Source organism: Engraulis encrasicolus, chromosome 15 (assembly GCF_034702125.1).
Source record: "Engraulis encrasicolus isolate BLACKSEA-1 chromosome 15, IST_EnEncr_1.0, whole genome shotgun sequence".
In the NCBI taxonomy this organism is placed as follows: domain Eukaryota; kingdom Metazoa; phylum Chordata; class Actinopteri; order Clupeiformes; family Engraulidae; genus Engraulis; species Engraulis encrasicolus.
Genome location: NC_085871.1, coordinates 35,418,587 through 35,442,750, shown reverse-complemented (window position 1 = coordinate 35,442,750; position 24,164 = coordinate 35,418,587). Strand labels below are relative to the sequence as shown.

At 44.8% G+C, this 24,164-nt stretch overlaps 1 protein-coding gene across 1 annotated transcript in view; it reads right to left on the bottom strand.

Annotated features, from left to right (window-relative positions):
- Positions 1–24,164, bottom strand: part of chchd3a (coiled-coil-helix-coiled-coil-helix domain containing 3a) — a 128,037-nt gene that overhangs the window by 90,707 nt on the left and 13,166 nt on the right. The window contains exon 3 of the mRNA XM_063217438.1: positions 21,413–21,506. Within this exon, the coding sequence (XP_063073508.1) occupies positions 21,413–21,506 (94 nt within the window). The remainder of the gene's footprint in view (positions 1–21,412; positions 21,507–24,164) is intronic.

Sequence of the window (24,164 nt, the reverse complement as noted above, 5' to 3'; positions counted from 1 at the left end):
TACTTGAGGGTTTGATCCGATGAGAACGGCAATGTGTGTCACATTCATTCTGGCAAACACACACACACACACACATACAATAACGATATTATAAATAAACTGAGGAATCGGGACACACATAGCCATGAACTTGTCTTACAGAACTGTGACACGCCCTTTCAAAGTTATGTTGCCCTTCAGCCCAGAGAACAGCAGGACTATGTGCCTAAAAAGACTGCAAGTAAGATAAAAAAGGTTTCACACATGAGAGGGGTGAAAAAAAGACTTGAAGCTGTTACTCACATCTCCACGACAAGAGAAACGCTATGAGAAGTTCGGCAAACATCGGAAAGTTTAGCACAGGACGAACAATTGACTAAGAAGGCTTTTACATGTCGAGAATTTCCGATAATCGCGAATGTCGGTTTCAATAAATGGAACTTTTGACAATGTGGGCCAGCTGTCAATTACCTACTGGTTTGTTGAACCTTCTCTCCCTCTCTCTCAGGATCAACATCATCTTCGCATGATATATTTTTCCATGACAAATTAATATTCCTTATTTCACTTTGGGGTTTGGGTGCTGTGTTTTGATGTCAAGAGCTGGGGAAAAGGTTGCAGTGGTAGCCTACCAGCTGTCTGTACACAACTGATTATCATTTGATAGATATTTATTTGTTGTTATTAAATACTAAATGTAGGTGAGTAAAGGCAAAAATAAATTATAAATACAGACACAAAATCGTAGGGTGTATTGATCCGTGGGCCAAATATTGAATCGTGAGCTGGGTGTATCGTTACAGCCCAAATACACATGCACAGACAGACAGACAGACAGACAGACAGACAGACAGACAGACAGACAGACAGACAGACACACACACAAACAAATAACAACATCAAACAAGTGCACAAGTGGTCTTTAGCCGGGGTGGGTTGGCCTTTTGAGGGTTAAGGCTATTAGCTATGCATGCTTCTCGTCAAGCGAGTGAATAGAGCATGTATGATTTCGATACACCAAATTTCAAATTACACAGGGCCAAACAAACAGGCAAAACAAAATAAATAAATAAATAAATCAAAATATGACGAGAAATAAACATATTGACTAACAGAGACTGCTTGAGTGCACATAAGTGTGTGAGCGTACACACACGCACGCACGCACGCACGCACGCACGCACGCACGCACGCACGCACGCACGCACACACGCACACACGCACACACACACACACACACACACACACACACACACACACACACAGACACACACACACACGCACACGCACACGCACACGCACACACACGCACGCAGGCACGCACACACACGCGCGCGCACGCATGCACGCACAGGCACATGCACACACACACTCGCGCAAACACACACACACACACACACACACACACACACACACACACACGAACACACACACACACACACACACACACACACACACACACACACACACACACACACACACACACACACACACACACACACACACACACACACACACACACACACACACACACACACACACACACACAGGTCCCTGGGGAGAGGGAACATAAGTGAACGTTTCAACTGTGAAATGATATCCAGCACTGGAGCCTGGGGCTAAAACATGGCACGGGACTGGAAAGCTGTTCCCAAGTGAGCCAGGACACGCACGCACGCACGCATGCACGCACGCACGCAGGCGCGCACACACACACACACACACGCGCGCACAAAAAAGTGCACGCGCACACACAAAACCACAAGCTGAAACGCACACAAACACAAGCTTTTGCACTCACAAAAAAGCAAAACTCCTCCACCTATTTGCATACACTGATTATATAATCAATCTAAATGCTGCTTAATAGCACTTCAACTTCTCTTCCTGTGCTCATGGTTTAAACAAAAGGACAATGGAAAGAAAGAATGAGAAAAAGAGAGAGAGAGAGAGAGAGAGAGAGAGAGAGAGAGAGAGAGAGAACAGGGAAAAGGTACATTTGGCAAAGACAAAGCAAGCTCAACTCAAGAGCAGGTGGAAGCAAATGGATGGACCCACACACATACACACACACACACGAACACACACACACACTAACACACACACACACACGAACACACACACACACACGAACACACACACACACACGAACACACACACACACGAACACACACACACACACGCGAACATACACGAACACACACAAGAAACAGTCTAATCACGGGAACAAAACACAGAATCAGAGGCGAATCAAACTGCATTACAATGAAGGTGGAGGGGGACAGAAAACTATGAATACATTATGAAAAGACAACGGCACTTTCAAAGAACAGCTAGAGACCAAAAAGGAAAATGCGGGAGATGGAGGAGAGAAAGGGGAAAAGAGGTGAGGGAATGAAAAAAGGAATAAAGACATGGGGGGGGGAAGAGAGAGAGAGAGAGAGAGAGAGAGAGAGAGAGAGAGAGAGAGAGAGAGAGAGAGAGAGCGAGAGAGATGAGAAGGTCAGACTCATCACTACATAACACCCGCGTCTCAGCAAATCAGCTCTGCCGAAAAACTGGCCAAAATTACAGCAGTGGAGACGAGCAGACCCATTAGCACATCTAGTATCCAGTACTTCACTTTTGCAGCCTTTTACAGCATTTTCTTACAATTTACCACACCACACAATCGCAGGCACTGTGGATAAAAGGGACTGAGAGTGTGGGTAGGGTTGATTACTGTACTATGGTAGCTGGATCTCACAATAGCAAAAATCCAAAAACAAACTGGAAGCGTCCCCCCACATGACTTCAGGGACTGTGACTAAATAAAATAGAGACTTTAATGGCTCTCTCCTTGCCACGCACAAGCTTATGACAGCTAACGGCAACATATTTATGCAGATTTGCCCATGGTGTGTACGAGGACATTTTGGAAAACACAGGGAAGAAAAATGTTTGTTTATCAAAATACCCTGCTATGTGTAAACTTTGCAGAAATAACTAGACCAAGAGTCAATTCTTCAGAGTGAGTTAATCAGGTCTTTCTCACCAGCAAGGTGTGATAGGTGGGCTGAGTTAAGGGCCGTACACACACATCGCTGCTATTTGCTAGCTTCTCGCTTCCTCGTCTACTCGCCTCTGTTTCATGGAACGTTTGCTGAAAGTTCCCGCGGCTTTAACTGCCAATGAACAGGCGAGAAGTACCGAACTCTGCCTTCCAATTGGTTACTCGCTTACTCGCCTCGCTCGAAGATAAAATATTTTCAACTCGGGATCCGCCCACATCGCATCGCTTGTACAGTACTCGCCTATTCGCCTGCTAGTTTCGCTGGAACACATTGACATTCTATTGAGTTCATTCGCTGAGCGAGTAACTAGCAGCGACGTGTGTGTACGGCCCTTGTGTGATAAAGAATTACCACAACACAACAGCACCACAGGTTTCAATGGAGGAGGGGAGAGACCGAGAACGAGTGTTTCTATGAAAAAAAGGGAGAGAGAGAAAAGCTGCTGACTGACTGGTAACAATCCCTTCAGTCCCTCTCGCCAACAAGGTCAAACGCAAAGACAAGGGCAAGAACAGGGCCTTAAGCTACCCTCACTCTGCCTGTTACCGTTAGCAACCCATCTGGCCGGGCCCCCCTTTTAAAACTTTTATCGTCTTTTACGCCCTTTAATGATCAGTGGGATGGCCACGTCAATATAAAACAGAGGAGCTAGCAGGCAGGCAGCGCTACAGAGAGGTGATATGCTTAAAGTCAGTGTAATTACACTTTATGGCGATGTGAAAACACATTAGCCGCCATTACAAGACAGGCCCGTCCAGTCCAGAGACGGTTAAGAGGAACCTAAAAGAATATTTGCCCAGTCCAAGTCTTGAGGATGAGGGGGGGTCCCCCTATGTTTTTAATCGTCTGCTTAAGGAGATGAATAGTGGGAAGGGAAGAAGGAGAGAAAGGTTTTGAAGCAGCAGGCAAGCTGGATGTTATTGGCAAGGGGAGTATGCTCAGTAGGAAAATCGTTTTTGTGTCTGTAATCCGTGTGTGTGTGTGTGTGTGTGTGTGTGTGTGTGTGTGTGCGCGCACGCACGTGTGTGTGCGCACACGTGCGTGCGTGCGCACACGTGCGTGCGTGTGCGCACACGTGCGTGCGTGCACTAAACATCGTTTTGTGCAATGCAATAATGTGATTGAACAGTTGGAGAGGAAAGGTGGTGTAGCAACGGTGGTAGGTGGGCTGAATTTGTTGGCATGGGAAGCAAAGAGCTGTTGGAAAACCATTTTGTAGACAATAGCGTGTGTGTGTGTGTGTGTGTGTTTGTGTTTGTGTTTGTGTGTGTGTGTCCGTGTATTGCCAAATCTCTTGTGCAGCATAGCAGTGTGGTAGTGGTGGGAAAAGCAGTAGGTGGTTTGAGTGACATGTGGCGTGCGTGTTGCAGTGACCCTGGTCATGGTTAAGCCCGTGGCGGGGGGGCTTCGGCTCATGCGGTCCTCCATGCCCACCATATCTTGTGTGTGGTCCAACACGGGCACAATGCAGGAACTCAGAGGATGCCAAAGGATGGATAACTGCTGCCAGAAAGTCCTAGGAAACTGCAAACATGCATGCACGCACGCACGCACGCACGCACGCACAAGTAAAAGTGAGACAGGAGGGAGAAGAGTGCAAGACTAAAAGGGAGCGGGCAGTTGGGCAGTTGGACAGTGTGAGCCTTCACATGAGCACAGACGCCCGCACAAGCAAGGACAAACAGAAGTATGACACAGAAAGGAGGGGTTAAGAGTGGGCGGAGACTGGGGGGGGAGAAGAGTGGGTTGACACTGGTGGGTGCTGTGACTAAAGGGGGGTTTAGAGTCGCGCGTTCGCGGGGGTTCTGCACAGAGAATGAGCCACAGCGCCCCCCTGTGCAGCGACAAAACGACCCCTGGCTGCAGTACACGCATGTTTCTCCCAGGCTGAAATGTCCGTGAGCTGAGCTATGCTTGAAGACGGTGATTGGTCAATGCGCTTACGGCAGTCCGGGGGGAACTCAGTCCTGATAGGTCAGTTGTGTTCTATTCTTCTACCCTACCGCGGAGGTTTGAAGGAAAACGAAAAACACGATGCAGATGACTTGGCAGGAAATCACTGGAGTTTACTTGACAGGGAGAAGAGAAACTGTTTTTTATTTCAGTAGTACAACTTCCAAAAAATCAATTAGAAATATCCATAAAAGGCCATCATGGAAATGATATGTTTGTAGTGTGGTAGTAGCAAAGAAGCCTCTTTGTTCTTTTGTAGTGTGGCAGCTAGCTCATTAAAAAAGGGTTCGCTAATGTCCTGTAGAGTTTGAATGGGTTTGGCTGACAGTTGCTAAGCTAGCTGTTAATTAGATAGGCTATCTATTGTATTTAAAAATGGCTTTTGTTTCATTTAACCACCTCAACTGTAAAACATGAATAAAGAGAGACTCTTGTATGCTATCATCCATGTCTAATTACGCCACAACTTTTTAAATTAATAGCAAGAAGCCTCTTTGTTGATACAGTATATAGTACAAGTAGTGTGGCTAGCTAGCTTCTAAAACAGGGTTCGCTAATGTCCTGTAGAGTTTGAATGGGTTTGGCTGACAGTTGCTAAGCTAGCTGTTAATATGGCCATTAGATGTATTGTATTTAAAACGGCTTTTGTTTGGCATTTTAACCACCTGAACTGTAAAACATGAATAAAGAGAGAATCTTGTATGCTATCATTCATGTCTAATTACGCCACAACTTTTTAAATTAATAGCAAGAAGCCTCTTTGTTAGTGGTAGAATTACGTTTCAGGTGGCTAGTCAACTAGCTTTGACTTTGTAATGACTGATTTAGCTGGCTAGTTACTACTAGGCCCCAGGTGTGAATGGCCATTCATGCTGTCTATTGTCTTTTAAAATGGCGTTTGTCTTGCATTTAATCTCATGTAGTACTTGACCAAAAATAAACTGATGTTGTACCATCTAATTATGCCCCAACTTTTAGAAGTAGGCTACTAGTGGAATATTACGTTTTACATAGCCAGCTGATTAGCTTTGTGATTCATTCTAGGGACTGGGCTCAACTGAATGAGTTAGTTCGCCCCCTGTTGTCACGGAGGTGAATTGACGTCATTAAAATCTCCTCCTCCCTCCCCCCTTGCCCCACTCTTGAATTTTCGGCGGGAAAAAAAAACACCACGCCCTTTCGCACGCATTCGCATGTAGGTCGACTATGAGGCAATACCCCCCGCTGACAGTACGTCTATGCTTTACCCCGCAATCGGCACCGCGTGACTATGCATCAGCCTTTAGTGGGCTAAGGCGCTGAGCTCGAACTGGCACTCTGGTTTGACTGAGGGCCTGAGATCATTTCACGACCCTACTCCATTTCTCCCTCTCTACTTTCTCTTTCTCTCACAAGCGTAGAAGGGACCAAGTTCGTGGGCCTTGTGAACTTTCAGCAAGGGACAACATTTCAAACAAAATCCTCAAATGCACAAGACAATCACACCTGGGTACAAATGCAACAAAAAGGCACTGGCAGCTACAATCCAACAACTCAAAACGTCAAAAAGATCTTTGAGATGAGTGTCTGTCAGCAAAGTGTACCCAGAAAAAGTAAAAAACCATCCATCGATGCCATGATGCCTTCCCAAATCTCACACGGTCCACTGCTGCAGAAAGGCATCTACTTCCTTCTTCCTTCTAGTTATTTATTGGCAGTTTTGGCAGGTAGGATGGAAAACATATAGGGAGCATAAGCGTCAGTAAATGTGTTTTATTGCACCTTTGACGGAAATGATGGGAAAGGGAGAGAGAGGTGTATGTGTGTGTGCGTGGGCTCTGTGCTTGTGTGTTTGTGTGGTTTGGGTGTGTATGTGGCTTGTTTGTGTGTGTGTGTGTGTGTGTGTGTGTGTGTGTGTGTGTGTGTGTGTGTGTGTGTGTGTGTGTGTGTGTGTGTGTACACGTCAATACATGTGTGAGGTGCCCAGAGGAGTGGCGCCCCCCACCACCACCCCGCCGCCGCCGCCGCCTCTCTGGCCTGTGTGTAATCCGCTCTGAGCCCCTTTCTTCTCCCAGAGTGCTCGGGGGCCGACGCCTTGTGCTGACGAGGCAATGCAGGCCTCCCTTTCTCCATGCTCCCTCTCTCTCTCTCCCTTTCTCCATGCCCTCCCTCTCTCTCTCTCCATGCTCCCTCTCTCTCTCCCTTTCTCCATGCCCTCCCTCTCTCTCTCCCTTTTTCTCCATGCCCTCCCTCTCTCTCTCTCTCTTTCTCCATGCTCTCCCTCTCTCTCTCTCTTTCTCCATGCTCTCCCTCTCTCTCTCTCTCTCTCTTTCTCTCTTTCTCCATGCTCTCCCCCTCTCTCTCTCTCTCTCTTTCTCTCTTTCTCCATGCTCTCTCTCTCTCTCTCTCTCTCTCTCTTTCTCTCTTTCTCCATGCTCTCTCTCTCTCTCTCTCTCTCTTTCTCCATGCTCTCCCTCTCTCTCTCTCTTTCTCCATGCTCTCCCCCTCTCTCTTTCTCTCTTTCTCCATGCTCTCTCTCTCTCTTTCTCTCTTTCTCCATGCTCTCTCTCTTTCTCTCTTTCTCCATGCTCTCTCTCTTTCTCTCTTTCTCCATGCTCTCTCTCTTTCTCCATGCTCTCTCTCTTTCTCCATGCTCTCTCTCTCTCTCTTTCTCCATGCTCTCTCTCTCTCTCTCTCTTTCTCCATGCTCTCTCTCTTTCTCCATGCTCTCTCTCTCTCTCTCTCTCCATGCTCTCTCTCTCTCTCTCTCTCTCTCTCTCTCTCTCTCTCTCTCTCTCTCTCTCTCTCTCTCTCTCTCTCTCTCCCTCTCTCTCCCTCTCTCTCTCCCTCTCTCTCTCTCTCTCTCTCTCTCTCTCTCTCCACAGTCGATACGCTCCAGTGCCTTACAACCCACAGACGGAGCGGGATAGAGAGAGACAGAGTAAACAGAAGAAAGGAGAAAGGGACAGAGCAACAGAGTGATAGAAAACGACAGAGGTCAGGAGAGGAAAGGCAAAAAAGGGGAGAAAAAAATCGAATAAAAAGAGAAATAGAGGGAAGAACAGAAAATGAAGAACCGAAACAGAGAAAAGGAGTGTGTGTGTGTGTGTGTGTGTGTGTGCGTGTGTGTGTCCAAATTTACATCTCTCCTCTGCAGCAGTAGCAGCAGACTGGATGCGTGTAAAGACTGTAGTACTGCAGTACAACATCAGCGCCTGACAACATACAGCAGTGGACACAGAACAGTGGTGCAGCTAGCAACAGAGGCGCACAGAAACACACACACGCACACACACACAGACACACAGACACGCACACGCACGCACTCTTTCTTTACGAAGATTGTCTCAGTAGCACACACAGAAACGCATAAGTGCAGACAATTTTGCGCATGCACACTGTACAAAAACACAAACTCACACACACACAATGACAAATCATGCACTTATGCACATACACCCTAAATACTTTACACACACACTCACCTGCTGAGTGAGCAACTGGCGGGTCATAAAACCCTTTTTCCACATCAGTCACTTTTGCGCCGTTTGTTTAATCACTCTGTCCTTCCTACTTCTCCTTCTCGTCGTCCCTCCCTCCCTCCAGCTTCTTCTCTATCCCTCCATCCATCCGCATCCTTCCTCTCTCTGTCTCACTTTTTCCACAGGCCATGGTCACTGCTTTGCGTTGGCCTTCAAGAGCTCTAGGGCAACAGTACCTTAGATGCATTCATATTTGCAGAGGAGTAACTTCCAGGTCCAGGAAGTAAAAAAGACAACACTGGGCAACATCACTGTGTAGTTGGCCTTTAGTGCTCATTGCAATCAGCTGATTGAAACATGTTCAAACTTTTGGCAGCAGCGTCTGCTGCATTTGGCGGAGAATTAAAGAGAACACACGTCCTTTTCACATACAAGGAACAAGGTTATGAGGATATCCAAGGCACTATTCTTCTTTGTTAAAAAGAAATTGAGCTAGTTCATGGTAGAACTGATTAAAATTGCCAACATGTTCCGGCATGCAATGGCCTTCATCAGAACTTCAACAGGACAAAATTCAAAACAACTTCCTTTTCACATAAAACTTTGTATTTTCCTTTCCCCTCCATACACATCCTACATCCTTTGTCACTGCTGTCTGGTTAGATGCTAAGCCTGGTAAGTGGCTGCTTCCCCTCCTAACCATGAGCTAACAACAGCACAGCTCTGGTCTTACAGGAAGTCAATGTGTTTGTGTTGACGGGAGGCGATATTTTTTTTTCGTAGTAGGGTCACGCCACAGGTGGCCTCTGATTGGTCGAACTTCCAGAGCGGCAAGACTGCAACACGTGAGATGGGGGATTTACAGGAGAGTGTTGAAACTTAAAACACGCCGATAGTACTCACACTTTTGATATGTGCCTAAACCTAAACCTTCCCTAAACTGTCAGGAAAGCAATGTTTATGATTCTTTACTTTTGCCAAGAAGGGCGAAATAAGCAAGGTATTGGCAAATTTGTTGCAAAATTGTGCCCAGACCCATGCCTAAACCCTAACCTGTCACAGGAAGTTGTGAAGGTTGACCAATGAGAAGCCGAGTTTGGCCATCTGTGGCGTCCTTGTACAAGGAAAAAAAAATATTGACGGGAGCCTTTGTGGGTGAGTAGGTTCAGTTAGAGGTGGATGCCTGTGGTGGTACCCCTTCAGAGTTCGTGGCAGAGAAGGTCAACAGCACCTCACTACCCTCAAGATGCAAGACTAATCAAAACAATTATTATGCATTTGTTATTATTTGACACACAGATTTCATAAAATAACTGGATTAATAAGAAAAAAACACTTAATGTGTGATAAATACTAAATAATGCAAAACAAAAATCAACGCAGAGTTAAAAAATGACAAGTGTGCCATGTTTTTACACTACATTATTGTAAACTAGAAATCTGCTTTCCTCTTAGACCCATGCCTACAGAATTATCTATCCAGGCTAGCACCCCAACCCCAGTAGTGAGAACACAACAGTGAGGGCTGTGGGTCTGGGCTGTCAGCCCTGCAAACCACTGGTACGGCACGAGAAGGGTCGATTACAGCAGTGAAAATGGGGCTAATGTGTGTGTCGTGTAGACCCTGAGTCGGCGTGTGGGTTCAGCAAAGGAGGGTTAGAGGTTGATGCCTGTGGTGCCCCCTCTAGGGGTTGGTGGCAGGGAAGGCAGCATCTGGTCAACTGGTCACTACCACCTCTCCAGAGCTCTAAATTAACTTTTTTTCATCACCAGCCTAAATGGCTGGTAGATGTTAATCTTACTAGCCAAACACACACTCACTAATGGTCAAAGTGGCTAGTGAGTTGGTCTTTACTACCAGTCAAAATGAAGTTTCACCAGCATTTGGCCAGTTAGCTGGTGTTCATTTAGAGCCCTGCACCTCTCCGAGATGAGAGACTAATGCTTGCCATTACTTGTATAGCAGGGAGACCTTTGTCATCCCCCGCTTTCCCTTTTGTGGTTCTCTGCAGCTATGCATTTCACTGCCAAGCCAGGCTAGAACATGAGAAGTACAGTCAGGGCCGCTGCTAAGGTTTGGAGGCCCTAAGCATTACTGGTCAGGAGCCCCCCTTCATAATTAAATAATAATAATGATAATAATGAAAACAATAATAATAATAGCAATAATGTTTTTTTTTAACCCAATCTCAATTTTGGAAGCCCCAATTTTGGGAACAAAGTGGTTGAGGCCCTAAGCGCACTGCTTATGCCTAGCGGCGGCCCTGAGTACAGCCTTGCACTGTGTGTGTGTGTGTGTGTGTGTGTGTGTGTGTGTGTGTGTGTGTGTGTGTGTGTGTGTGTGCCGGCGTGTGTGTGTGTGCGTGCGTGAGCAAGAAAGTCTACACGAGCAAGTATTGTATGAGTGAGCGAGAATGATTGAGACAACAGACAGAAAGAAAGACAAGCCAAAAAGAGATGACTTGGGGGGGTGGGGGCAAATGATGAAAAACTAAGTGATAAAGACGATGAAACAGTAGGAGATATTGGCAGAATCTAAAAGTGAAAGGGAGAGGTTTGAAGGAGGAGTACTGACTGTTGAAGAGACTTGGGATTTAATGCTCAGCAGAGAACCAGGGGATTTCTTTTTAAACCACCTCTCCAAAAAGCCTGCTCTCACAATTTCATGAGCTATCTTGGGAAAGGTGAAGTGTTTTTTAAAAAAGAGGTCTGACAGAAAGTCAGAGAAGGCAGAGAACACAGAGCTTTCGAATCCATCTCCACACAGTGAATGGTGTTGTTTCAGAGATGAATTGACCCAAGAGTGTAAAAGCCATTTCGGACAAACAAAAAGCAAATGTGGGGAGAAAGAATGTAAAGCAAATTAGCCTTACATGCCCTTATTATGTCTGAATAAAAAAACCTGACAAAACCCCTCTTCCATTGCATTTCAATTATAACCCATTACAAGGGATGGACTCATGCTTTCCTTTCCTTTAATTGCTGTGATGCAAAATAAGGTGTGGAATATAAGAGTATGGAGAGAGAGAGAGAGAGAGAGAGAGAGAGAGAGAGAGAGAGAGAGAGAGAGAGAGAGAGAGAGAGAGAGAGAGAGAGAGAGAGAGAGAGAGACGTGAAGGAATAAGGAGAGACAGACAGTGAAAGAGAAAGGGAAGAAGAAGGCCAACAGTAGAGACGGAGAGATAGGGACCAAGGGAAAAAAGTGAGAATGGGAGAGATACCTTGTGTGTGTGTGTGTGTGTGTGTGTGTGTGTGTGTGTGTGTGTGTGAGAGAGAGAGAGTGAGTGAGTGAGTGAGTGAGTGAGTGAGTGAGTGAGTGTGTGTGAGAGAGAGAAAGAGTGTGTGAGAGAGAGAAAGAGAAAGAGAGAGAGACAGAGAAAGAGAGAGAGACAGAGAAAGAGAGAGAGAGAGAGAGAGCGCAAGAGAGAGAGCGAGAGAAAGTGTGTGTGTGAGAGAGAGAGAGAGCAAAAGAGAGAGAGAGGGTGTGAAAAATGAGGTGTGCTCGAGGGAGAGTTTTTTCGATCCCGCAGAAGGCCACTGGCCCACTGCACTCTGGGATATGGTCTGAGGACTCACATCTCCCATCTGACCACCGGCAAGAAATCCCATAAAACACAAAACACACACGCACGCACGCACAGACACACGCACGCCACCACGCACGCAGGCACACACACACGCACGCACGCACGCACGCAGGCACACACACACGCACACGCACACGCGCACGCGCACACGCACACGCACACGCACACCATAAACTCAATTCTCTCGCACAGACATTAGGAGAAGAGTGGTATTAAGCTACGCACTAAAATACCCTATTAAATGTCACTTTTTTGCCATGCGCTGCTACTTACATGCAAACTCTATTATTCTGGAGTGCCGAAGAAGAAATGGCTTTTGGAAATGTGCAGCATATGTAGGGAAACCTAAATGGGCTCTGTGTGTGTGTGTGTGTGTGTGTGTGTGTGTGTGTGTGTGTGTGTGTGTGTGTGTGTGTGTGTGTGTGTGTGTGTGTGTGTGTGTGTGTGTGGCGCGGCGGCTGCATTCAGTCTTGGGGTCCTGCATCTAATAGAAACGGATGTGCTCCATGCCTACGAGTCATATTGCCTATTTTTGTTACTGCTCCCTCTAGGCTTTAAGTGCCAGAGCACAGGCAGTTAAAAACAACACAACGCAAGACATATACACACACACACGGACAAAACCATGAGCACATATACGCACACACATAAAAACAAAAACACATCTAGCTTTACTGCACTCACAAACACATGAAACCACGCAAAAACACACCGTGCCTTACTTCCCTCACACATACGAGCGCACGTGCACACACACGTACACACACACACCACAAAGGAAGTGAGAGAACTAAGTGGGAGACAACATTAAGGAAAATATTGATTGGGTCCATCCGAGCATGACATCACGGTCAATAAAGCCCCTACACTCCATCTTAATGGCGTTGCCCGGGTGATGCGACAGGCACTTTGCACTCGCTGGCCTCCCAACAACAATGCCGCAATAAAGAAATGGAAAGGAGAAAACACACTCACACTCACACTCACACGCACACGCACTTTAAATTGTATTTTACAGCCAAGGTGGTGGGAAAAAATGCCCAATATGGATGTGTCCAGAGGGTTGTGTCCTGGGCATAACTGAAGAGGGCGGAGAAAAAAAAATGAGTGTGAAAGAATGAAAAAAAAATTAATGATTATTTCACAGGCCCTGCTTTCTTCTGCAGTTTATTTTCAATGGAGAAATGCACTGCAATGACCAAACTATTACTACTACTTGCAAGGAAGAAAGACTCGACTGAAATGACCTGAATGATCGCTATCTACGACACAGTTCAACAACTGCCATTTGAACAACAAGGAAATATGAGGGACTGATGTCTTCATATCAATGTTCTAAATCAATTCTCCTCGTTCGCCTTTCGTGTCCTTTATCTGATGCCTGTTCCACTTTGCACTTAAGAATCTACTGCAGCGGACATCTAAGGAACCTTACTTTTAAGCAACTGGCCTTCTGTTTTAGCCTGGCAAGTCAGACTAAATGTGAGATTAAATGTGAATATTTAGTCTGACCCCGATCAATGAGACTACGGAATATTGTTGATAGGAACAACCCGTTGTTTTCCAAACTGGGTCTGTGCCAATTGGCCAATGCTTTGTCGTCACTCCTTCAAAACCCTGAATGCAGAGATTCCAAAGATTCAAAAGAAAACCAAAACAAATCTCCTGCGTTGTGATTGGTCTGCCAGTTTCAGGGCCTGGGGCATTGTCCATGGCAAGACCCACTCACCGGCAAAAATAATTTTGGCCGCTGGCGGGTGGGGCTAGTTTACTAGGCTACTTCTGTTCAGAATTTCACCTTGTATTCAGTTCTGGTCTGATGATGGTGAAGCAGAAGGAAAGAAGACGAGGAGAAAAGGAGAATAAGGAGTCCACCGAGTGAAACTGATAAAGCCACAGTGAAACGTGTTGTTCAGACAGCAGAGACCAGTGTGTGGTGATGTAATCCCCCTTTTACTTGGATTACTTTGACTGCACATCACCTGCACCTGGACACTGGTTGTGCACAGGTTCTATGCTTTGAGAATAAGGACTCCTGGGGTTGTGCTGTGGCGCAGCACGTTAAGATTGGGCTTGCATGCCCACGGGGACCCCGGTTCGAGTCCGGCCGGGGTCATTTCCCAATCCCACCCCGTCTCTCTGTCCCACTCGCTTCCAGTCACCATATCAGACTGTCCTATCAAATAAAGCCATAAAAGCCCCTAATCATATATTTTGATTTTTAAAAATGAAAAAAAGAGAATGAGGAGTACTTTGACTACCATGTCCTGGATACATGAGAGTCAGACTGACATGAGGAAGTAGTAACTCAGCAGGCGGCGGCTGATGGAACAAGTCAACAACATGGTTAACAGCTAAAACAAAAGCAACAAAACAATAAACAACAAACACTAAGTGCCAGGTGGGTCAGTCAATCAAAACCAAATAAACACATGTCCCATTTTCTGCCAGTACAAATGAAATCTGAACACAAAGACGAACTGAAATGGTTTAACTGACTGCAGACATCCAGGTGCAGTGAGTGCAATGTTTCAATTAAAACAAATGAAACCCATAAACAAAGGCGTTGTTGATGTACTTTGTTCACCTTGTTACCGTCATTCCCCCATGGGCGTGTGTGAGACGTGTGCGCATGTATGCGTGCGAGTGTTGCTGTGAAGAACCAATATTGCCCCACTATCAATCATTTCTTTATTTAACGCAGGTTTTATTTGTGCTGCTGCTGGCACAGGCAAAATCTTTCCTTTCTTTCTATTCCCGTTCAGCTTGTTCAGATTGACAAGGTACAAATTCTGTGTCAAAGAACATTTCCACTTCCACGAAACACCTAAAAAGACAAAGACGAGTGTCGGAAAGGAGACAAAGTGCTGTCAGAAGACTCCTGTGTTTGTGCAGTGTTCCAACAGCCATCTGGCTTAAGTCTCTCATTTTGGGGCCCATTTCAAACAATCAGTCCCATCAAATGTTTTTACATTACAGTGCACTTAAGCCTAGCTGGCACTTGAACCCAGAAAAAAACGTAATTAGTTATAGGGGTGCCGTGCCTCCCTGGGCTAAGGAACCATACCATAAATCCACGGACCTGGGTTCGATTCCAGTCCAATGTTATTTCTCAATCCTGCCCCATCTCTCTTTCTCCCAGTACTTTCCCTTCACCCTCTCACTCCATCCTATCCAATAAAGGCTCAAACATGTTTTTAAAAAGCTGTCAGTTATGTAGGAATAAGGTTGACCATGGACAGGACAGCAGCTCTCCTGGAACAATGTGAGGTTAGCTCCATTGGCTAGTTTAAGTCATGGATGAGGACCCAGGGATTAAAGTAAAAAAAAATCCTGAGCCTGAACTTTTTGGTGCGTCCACGCGACCCTATTCGATACACGGTGAAACGAGAATTTCATTGCTTTTTAAGCTTAGTATTTACACTTATGTTTGTCTTATTTATCTTATTCTGATGTGGGTGCCATGTCAGGGTCAAAATGACTTTTGCAACTCGAATAGGGCCTACCAAGGAGACCAAAAGGGTGTAGCGATAATCATTATTACATAATTACATACTTATTATGCATAATATTGTAGTTACATAGGCCATTTCATCACAAAAGCATGAGAAAAGTATGTGTAGCAGAATATGACCAACAAAGATTGAAATACCATGACATGTTAGATACATAACAGAGGTAAAAGCATAATCTTTGGTTACTTAGGCCTAAGTGTTTAATCCTGCCTTTAAAAAAAAGAAAATGCAAATGCCTGGACATGGCTGAATAATAATGCAAAATACCTTTAGTTTTAACGAATTACAAATGCAAATAAACTTAATTCATTAATGTAATTTTGGTGGCTACTATGGACTATGTTGTCTGTGTACAGCTGAGAAACCTAGAACTCATCTAGACAGTCAGTCTGAATAGAGCCATGAATAGAGCTAGCTCTAGGTCAGAATTTGTTGTGCCTGCCCTGTAAATATTTTGGCTACTCTCCTATTGGGCTATTCTCAGAAAAAAGACTGTCTTGCTTCATCATCAAGCTCAAGTTGTTCTGTCCATCACCATATAGCAGTATTATTTTTAGCCTCCAATCAATGACTAGAATTCCACTGAAAACTAAAGCCCATTAACAGATTGTTAAACGCCATCAACAAGCCATTAGGCCTATGTGACATATTATTTAACGATCTCACAATCATGAAAACGGCAACTTGAGATGAATGTAGACTAAAAACGTGCCAATGACAGGAATTATACACCCAACAACCAAACCTACAGCTAGTGGGATGAAACTTGCTGCTGTCTGCATGCAGACTGCCATCTTGCTAGGCGCTATTTGAGTCACTTTTAAGTTGAACACAGCGCCAATGTCAATACTTTTGCATTGATTTTTCCATCGGAGATAATATCAGTTAATATGTAGGTGGTGTTTATTATAAGTAACCCGACTCCTCTTAGCTAAAACATTAGCATAAAAGTTCGGTAGTTAGCGCGCTAACAAAACTCAGCATGAGTGTGGCATCTGCAACATGCTGAAGTGAAACTAAGCTTTTTTGTTAAATTCTAACTAATAACAAATTATTCTCTTACTGTTGGTGTTCTCACAAGTAACTGAAGCACATCTTCCTACAACCTCTTCCAACAACCCCAGAAAGTAATCTGGTGATTGATTCATGAATCACGCTATCCAGCCATTATTTTGAATGGAACTACCGGTAGCATAATGCACAGGCAGTGGTTGACATTAGGAGATGAGACACAGATAAACGGTCCGCTCGACCGCTCCACACTCCGGGAGATGCTGTGACAGCTCTGTGTTAAAGGATTTATCCGGAGTTGGAACAAATTTGCCTGTTTTTTGCATGTTTGGGATGAAATACAGTCACTCTAGAGCAAAATCAAGGCAAAAGGATGCGTTTTGAGAAAGTTTGATAATATCACGTAAGCCTCGTTAGCCATATCAGCTATGCAATATGAAAGATGCGGGCATCGTTTTTCGGCGGTTACACACATTTCAAAAACACAACATTTTAAAGTCTTGCACAACTCAAAACAACGTCACACTTACCTCGTAATATGTTGAGGGTATCCACACATAAACCGAAGTGTCCAAAGCCCTTCATGTATTCTTGAAAGGTCTGCAGAATGTGTTTTGTGAAGCTACTACCTTGACAATATCTACAATTACGGCCATGAAACTATTTGACACAAAAGTCCACAAAGGAGATTGCCGAGTGCGTCGCACCATCAGCTGTGGTTACTCGCTATGGAAATAATCATAGCTGATGGTGCGACGCACTCGGCAATCTACTTGGTGGGCTTTAGTGTCAAATAGTTGTCTTGACCGTAATTTAGATATTCTCAAGGTAGTAGCTTCACAAAACACATTTTGCAGACCTTTCAAGAATACATGAAGGACTTTGGACACTTCGGTTTATGTGTGGATACCCTCAACATATTACGAGGTAAGTGTGACGTTGTTTTGAGTTGTGCAAGACTTTAAAATGTTGTGTTTTTGAAATGTGTGTAACTGCCGAAAAACGATGCCCGCATCTTTCATATTGCATAGCTGATATGGCTAACGAGGCTAACGTGATATTATCAAACTTTCTCAAAACGCATCCTTTTGCCTTGATTTTGCTCTAGAGTGACTGTATTTCATCCCAAACATGCAAAAAACAGGCAAATTTGTTCCAACTCCGGATAAATCCTAAGTTCTAAGTTCAGAAATTATGAAAAGACACAGAGGAATCGAACGTCTGTGGAAAAAAACAGAACCTTGTGTGTTGTGGAGAGCTAATTATTAGCACTGAGCAGAGAAGCTCTATCAACACTGTATGCTTATCGACATTCTGTAGGCTATGTCCAAACACACAATGTCCAGTTCCATTTATGTTTTTGACGACAACGGCATCACCAATCCATAGCATGCAGTTTAGTAATCTTAACACATATTTCTGCTCATAGAGCAATAAACGGTGCAAGGTGCCTTGCCATGTAGAGCGAGTTGTTGACACTGCTCTGTGACCGCGGCATTAGAACGGCGAGTCGGCGACTGCTCTCTGTGGTGGTCCGACTCGAGCGAGATACTGAAGTAGCACGCTTTCCTAAGACCTGCCCCCTTCTTCTTCTGATTGGTTAACAATGTTAGTTTTAGTGAACTCCTTTGCTACAATTGGCTGACAAACGCAGGATGGATTACGGTTGTCTTTTTATGTATTTATTTACCGTCAATTTATTTCCGAGTATTTAAAAAACACGGGCAATCACTAAAAGCCGGAAATCCGGTATATGCCGGAGAACTTTAATCCCTGTGAGGATGCCGGATGAGCATGGACTTATTGGTGTGGACATTTGGGACACGTCACACCATAGCACTTTGAAATCACCTTAATTGTCCCCATCCCTTTATTTACAGCTTATCATTTCAAAATAGGATTGTAAAACTACCTGGCACATTCAATTATGTTCCCAACACTTTCCAAACAAAACCTCGACCCCTACCAAAGACCGTTATTTATTTACCCCACCCCAAATTTGGTCTGTCTGGTCAAAGATTGAACCTAATATCTTTTAATCTCTACAACGCCCTAACCTGACCTTACCCCCACATGTACACACCTACAACTGCAAAACATCAGGATGTCAGTCAGCGAAAGATTTAAAGATGCACTGAAGAAGGGCTGAGGAAAAGATAACGGGGAATTGAAGAGAATCCGAATGCACTAACACTTACAGAAGGGGTGGAGGGTATTGATCTGCGTCTAGTTGATTGGTTGTTGTCTTCGTGGCACAAGGGACTGTGTGGTGTGCGTGCGTGTGTGCATGACTGCGTATGCGCATCCCCTACCTCCTCACTTTGCTTTCAAGGGACCACAAGGGTACACTTTACTCAAAACAAATTCATAAATGAGGCACTGAAGAGCATTTAGAGCTATCCTGACAGAGCTAACCACTAAATATTTCCAGTACATTTCATTTGGATAGAAACTTTCATCAGCAAAAAAATAAAAGAAGGGCGAAATGATCATAAAAAAAGCAGCAGCCGGGTACTCTATGCGGGTTGTAATTGCCTTGTGAGTGTGTTTGGAGGCTGTCCAGACCCATTACTGGAGGTGGTGGATGTGTTTATTGGACCGGACGAGATGTACCAGGCCAGGCACACCTGCATCAGTTGGGGTGGGGGTGGGGGGGTGATGGGTGGGGTGCAGAGAGCAAAAGAAGAGAGGAAGCACAGAGAGGGGGGCAAGGGGAGGGAGAGAGAGAGAGAGAGAGAGAGAGAGAGAGAGAGAGAGAGAGAGAGAGAGAGAGAGAAAGAGAGAGAGAGAGAGAATGAGGGAAAAAAGAGGGAGACTGAGGGGGGAAGAGAAAGGAAGTGCGCTTGCCTTAACTCAGAGGCTTCATTAGCGGGAGCTAATAGATCACTCTATCATCAGGACACAGGAAATGAACTCTACTGAGGGGGTCCCAGCCCAGACATGATTAATTGATTTAACACACAAAAAAGGAGAATACAGGAGACAGTGGGAGGCAGACAGAGAAAGAGCCATGGAGTGAGGGAGAGAGGGAGAAAGGGAGAGAGAGAGAGAGAGAGAGATGGAGAGAGCGAGAGAGAGAGAGAGAGAGAGAGAGAGAGAGAGAGAGAGAGAGAGAGAGGAAGAGAGAACGAGATCGAGGGAGAGAGAGAATATCATGTTCATCTGGAAAAAAAAGTAAATTAAATGCATCTCTGGGGGATGAAAATAGAGAAGATGGATTGCCCTCCTTTTGTCTATTAATGAGATGAAATTGTACTTTTCATGTATGGAGATTAGATGTTGTCTTCCACATCAGAGAACACGTGTTTCAATCTCCACAGTTTTTAGGGCAGAGGAACAAACAGAACACGGCTGCCTGTTTACAGGACTGTCTCATTGGCCTGGCAACGCCATCCTATGTACTCCACCCAAAGTTTTTGGCCTAGTCTGGCGAAACCCTAGCTCGGTTCGCTCACTGCTTAGCCAATCAGCAAACAGTTGAGAGTGGTGACGCAGAACCTACCCGCAAAGACTGTTACTGATTGGTTAAGGTAACACTATTCTCATTTTTGTTTTGTTATCTGTATGCTTTTGCAACACTATATCGTAACAGGCATGCTACTAAAGCACAATATGGCTTTTAATTTGAATTCAGAGCTACCATGAATTTAAATGGCAGAGTAAGATCAGACAATTTCCCATCCTCCACGGAGACGGATTCTTCTTAGCTATCGCATCAGCTTGCAGCCATTGTTTTCTCATTCACTTCACAATGAGTGACATCCCTTGCTGCCACACTGAACTGTGATTCTGCTGTGTTGCAGGGAATGCAACACCTTTTCATCAGATGGGTGGAAAATGTTCATGGTCTTTTGACAGGTCATACAGTGCACCCTCAATGCGCCCGTGTGACCTGCTCTCCTGGAACAATGTGAGGTTAGCTAGTTCAAGTCATGGATGAGGATGCCAGATGAGCATGGACTTATTGGTGTGGACATTTGGGACACGTCACACCATAGCACTTTGAAATCACCTTAGATTCCTTAGAACCTTAGAATCCCTTAGATTGTCTGACATCCCTTGCTGTCACACTGAACTGTGATTCTGCTGTGTTGCAGGGAATGCAACACCTTTTCATCAGATGGGTGGAAAATGTTCATGGTCTTTTGACAGGTCATACAGTGCACCCTCAATGCGCCCGTGTGACATGCTCCTTCTCCAAAGCGTCCCACTAATGCGCTACTGTGTTATGACATAGACGTTTTAAATCAAGATGATAAAACAGGATGGTGGGCTCTTTGCCAACTCTATCTACAATACACCTGTAGATGTGTGTTGGAGGCATGTGAGAGGAGGTTCAATCTTGCATAACACTGGCCGTTTCCCAATGTCTAGTGTGCGTCCTTCGAAGTGTGCCAGCCTTCGAAATCAGGCCCAGTGATTGGATACTCTTTGGTGAACTCTGCAGAGTATCCAATCACTGGGTGTGGCTACTTAGGCTGACACACTTCCAAGACTCATACACTTGACATTGGGTAACACTGCTTGAGCTCCTTCTGGGCCTTATCGGGCTCCTTCTTCAAGGCCTGCCAAATTGTGTACTACATGTGCTTTAAATCATGATGATGAAACATCATGGAGAACCCCTTTGTCAACTATGTTATTGGCATGTATGATGGGGTGGTGCAAGCTAGTACCACTGATTGTGCCCCTCTTGGGCCTCTGTGCACTCTTGCTCCAACGGCTACCAAACTTTGTGCTACAAACGTTATATTTAAACATGGAGGGCCCTTTGCCAATTCTATCTGCAATAGATGTATTTATAGATGTGTGTTTGTGGCATGTACTGTGTGAGGAGGTGAGAGCGTGCGTACCACTGGTCAAGCTCCTCCTGGGCCTTGGTGCGCTCCTTCTCCAGGCCGGCCTGCAGCTCCTCCGTGATCTTCCTCCTCAGCTCCGCCTCGTCCACTAGAGAGAGAGAGAGAGAAAGAGAAAGAGAAAGAGAAAGAGAGAGAGAGCGAGCAGTGAGGTAGGGGGAGAAAGACGAGAGAACCGTAAGGAAGAAAGTGGTAGAGAGAGTGCACTGTGCGGAGAGCACCTCAGCAATTTTCTTAAAGCTCCCAAAGTTTTATAGTTTTGTGCCCTTGAAGACATACAGGAAAACAGAAAGTGACTTGATCTACACAATTGTGTATGTAGACATGTGACATTTAGAAAGAGTCGTTGCTCCTAGTTTGGTGTGAGCTGAACAGAGGTTTTTTTATAGCTGGAACTGCCTCTGTAACTGAATTGGGACTAGGGTCAGTTGGATGTGCTGTATAAATAAGTAGGGTTCCGGCTGACCCGGTTTCGATTCCCGGCCCGGGTCCTTTGCAGACCCTTCCCTGTCTCTGTCCCAATTCGCTTCCTGTCCACCTCTCACACTGTCCTATCACATAAAGTCGAAAGACACCAAAATAAACTTTAAATAAGTAGGGTTCCATGTCATTCCCATATTGTATGAACATCTGTAGGGATGCACGATGTATCGGCCAGATGTATCGGTATCGGCCGATATTTGACATTTCTCAACACATCGGACATCGGTCCGATGGGTAAAACTGGGCCGATGTTAACGCAGATGTTTTTTTTATATATGTTACGGTTCTAAAAGATTGGACTTGACGGTGACTTTCATTGTTTGTCTTCTAATTTGTCTCTATTTTTTATCTAATTTTATCACAGGGAGTTAAAAAGTTATTTTGGAAATAAGAGGACATTCAAAAATTCTGTTTATTTGCATCATTGTCATCTCTTTAAAAGAAAAAAAAAAGAAAAACATCGGTATCGGTTAATATCGCTTATAGGCCAAAACCGCAATATCAATATCGGATATCGGATATCGGTATCGGCCGAAATGTTTGACATCGTGCATCCCTAAACATCTGTGTACCTTAGTATTATTCAAGCCATTGTATGGCAACACTGCAAAACCTACACTGCACTTAATCAAGGGGAAGAATAGTACAACCTACTTTGCAAGTCTGTCAGGGCGACATTTGTGAAACTCTGAGGGCCAACAAGAGTCTGTGAGGAACTCTAGACATTTAGAAGGACATTTTGTGCCAGGTTTAGTGTGAGCCTAACAACAGCTGATTTTATAGCTGCAGTCCGCTTCTGTGAGAGAGTGGGTGGTAAAAGTAAGAGTTTCTTACACGCCCTCCTCTCTATGTCGGCCTTTGTTAAAGTATTTGTAACCTTCCACAGTGGGTCCCATGGAGTGCTTTCTCTGACTTGTGTGTGCAAAATTCTGGTCATTATACTAGGTGTGAATGTGTGGGTTTGTCCAAGGGTGATGTACATTTGCAGCTGGATAGTAATAAAGGAGAGCTCAGCCTCAGAATGCCCAGGTCCTTGTACAGAGATAGGAATTCAGATGATGTTTTGAATGTCAGTGCTTTTGCATTCTTTAACGTCCTAATGCATTATTTGAACAGAAAAATAGGGCAGAGTATGAGTCTCCTTATAAAACATATAAAATATGTCAACATATTGTTGTAACCACTCCCTGGAAAACATATGCACAATGGGCCATATATGTCAACATATTGTTGTAACCACTCCCTGGAAAACATATGCACAATGGGCCATATAATGGATACAAAATCCTTTTACACACAGCTTCCATATCATCCAACCCAAAGGTTGACCGAACATCCTGTTAGTACATGTATTATAGTGCCTTCCATCAACCCATGGAATCTTCTCTTAAATAATGCTGTGGTCTGTGGTTTAGCTGATGTTGCTTATTCATGTGGTATGCAGAGAAATGCATGTCATAGGGATGCTCAGAGAATCCTCGCATAATAATGCGGTGCGGTACGGTACGCTTGGAATGCATGTTGCATTCCTTTCAAATTGGAGTATCTCGTTTGGGTGAACAGCATGTCTGGTTATTTGTTGAAAGCTTATTTGCCGTCTACCACAGAGTATTACAGAAGCGAGTACATAGTCCAACCACTCTCTCTTCTCTGCAGATATTTATTGACCTTGAGGTACCATCTCTCCACTTTCTGGGTGGCTGCCAGCTAGGTAAGCTTAAAGTACTACATTTCAAACACTCTGTTGAGGAAAGAGGTAGTAAGAGCCTATAGTCATAAAAGAAGATGACTGCATAGGCAACTTCCATGTCTTATTTTATGATGTCGTTTGAAAACATGTTCAACCCACAACATATAAAAAATAGTACTTTGGAGGTGTTACAAAGTCAATTTTAACAGTCTAACTGGATTAACCCACTTCCTGTGAATTATGTTAAGCCTGTTTAATGGTGGAAGGCTGAGATGAGGCTGGGGTAACCTAACATTTGAAGACATGAAAGGAAGGTGGGTCATTCCATGTCAATAAACACAATTAGCTAGAATAGTGTTTCTCAACAGGGGCACAACAGCCCCCCTAGGGGCGTTGGGAATCTCAAAGGGGGCGTTGAGAAGGATACAGTTGAGTGGGGGCGGGGCTTAGTTCCCATTGGGAGGCATTAGTCTAGCTTACTTTTGAATACTAAGGGGGGTGTTGGCAGGCTTATGATGAGGTCAAGGGGGCGTTTGCAGGCTAATAATGAGGTCAAGGGGGCGTTTCTCCAAGAAA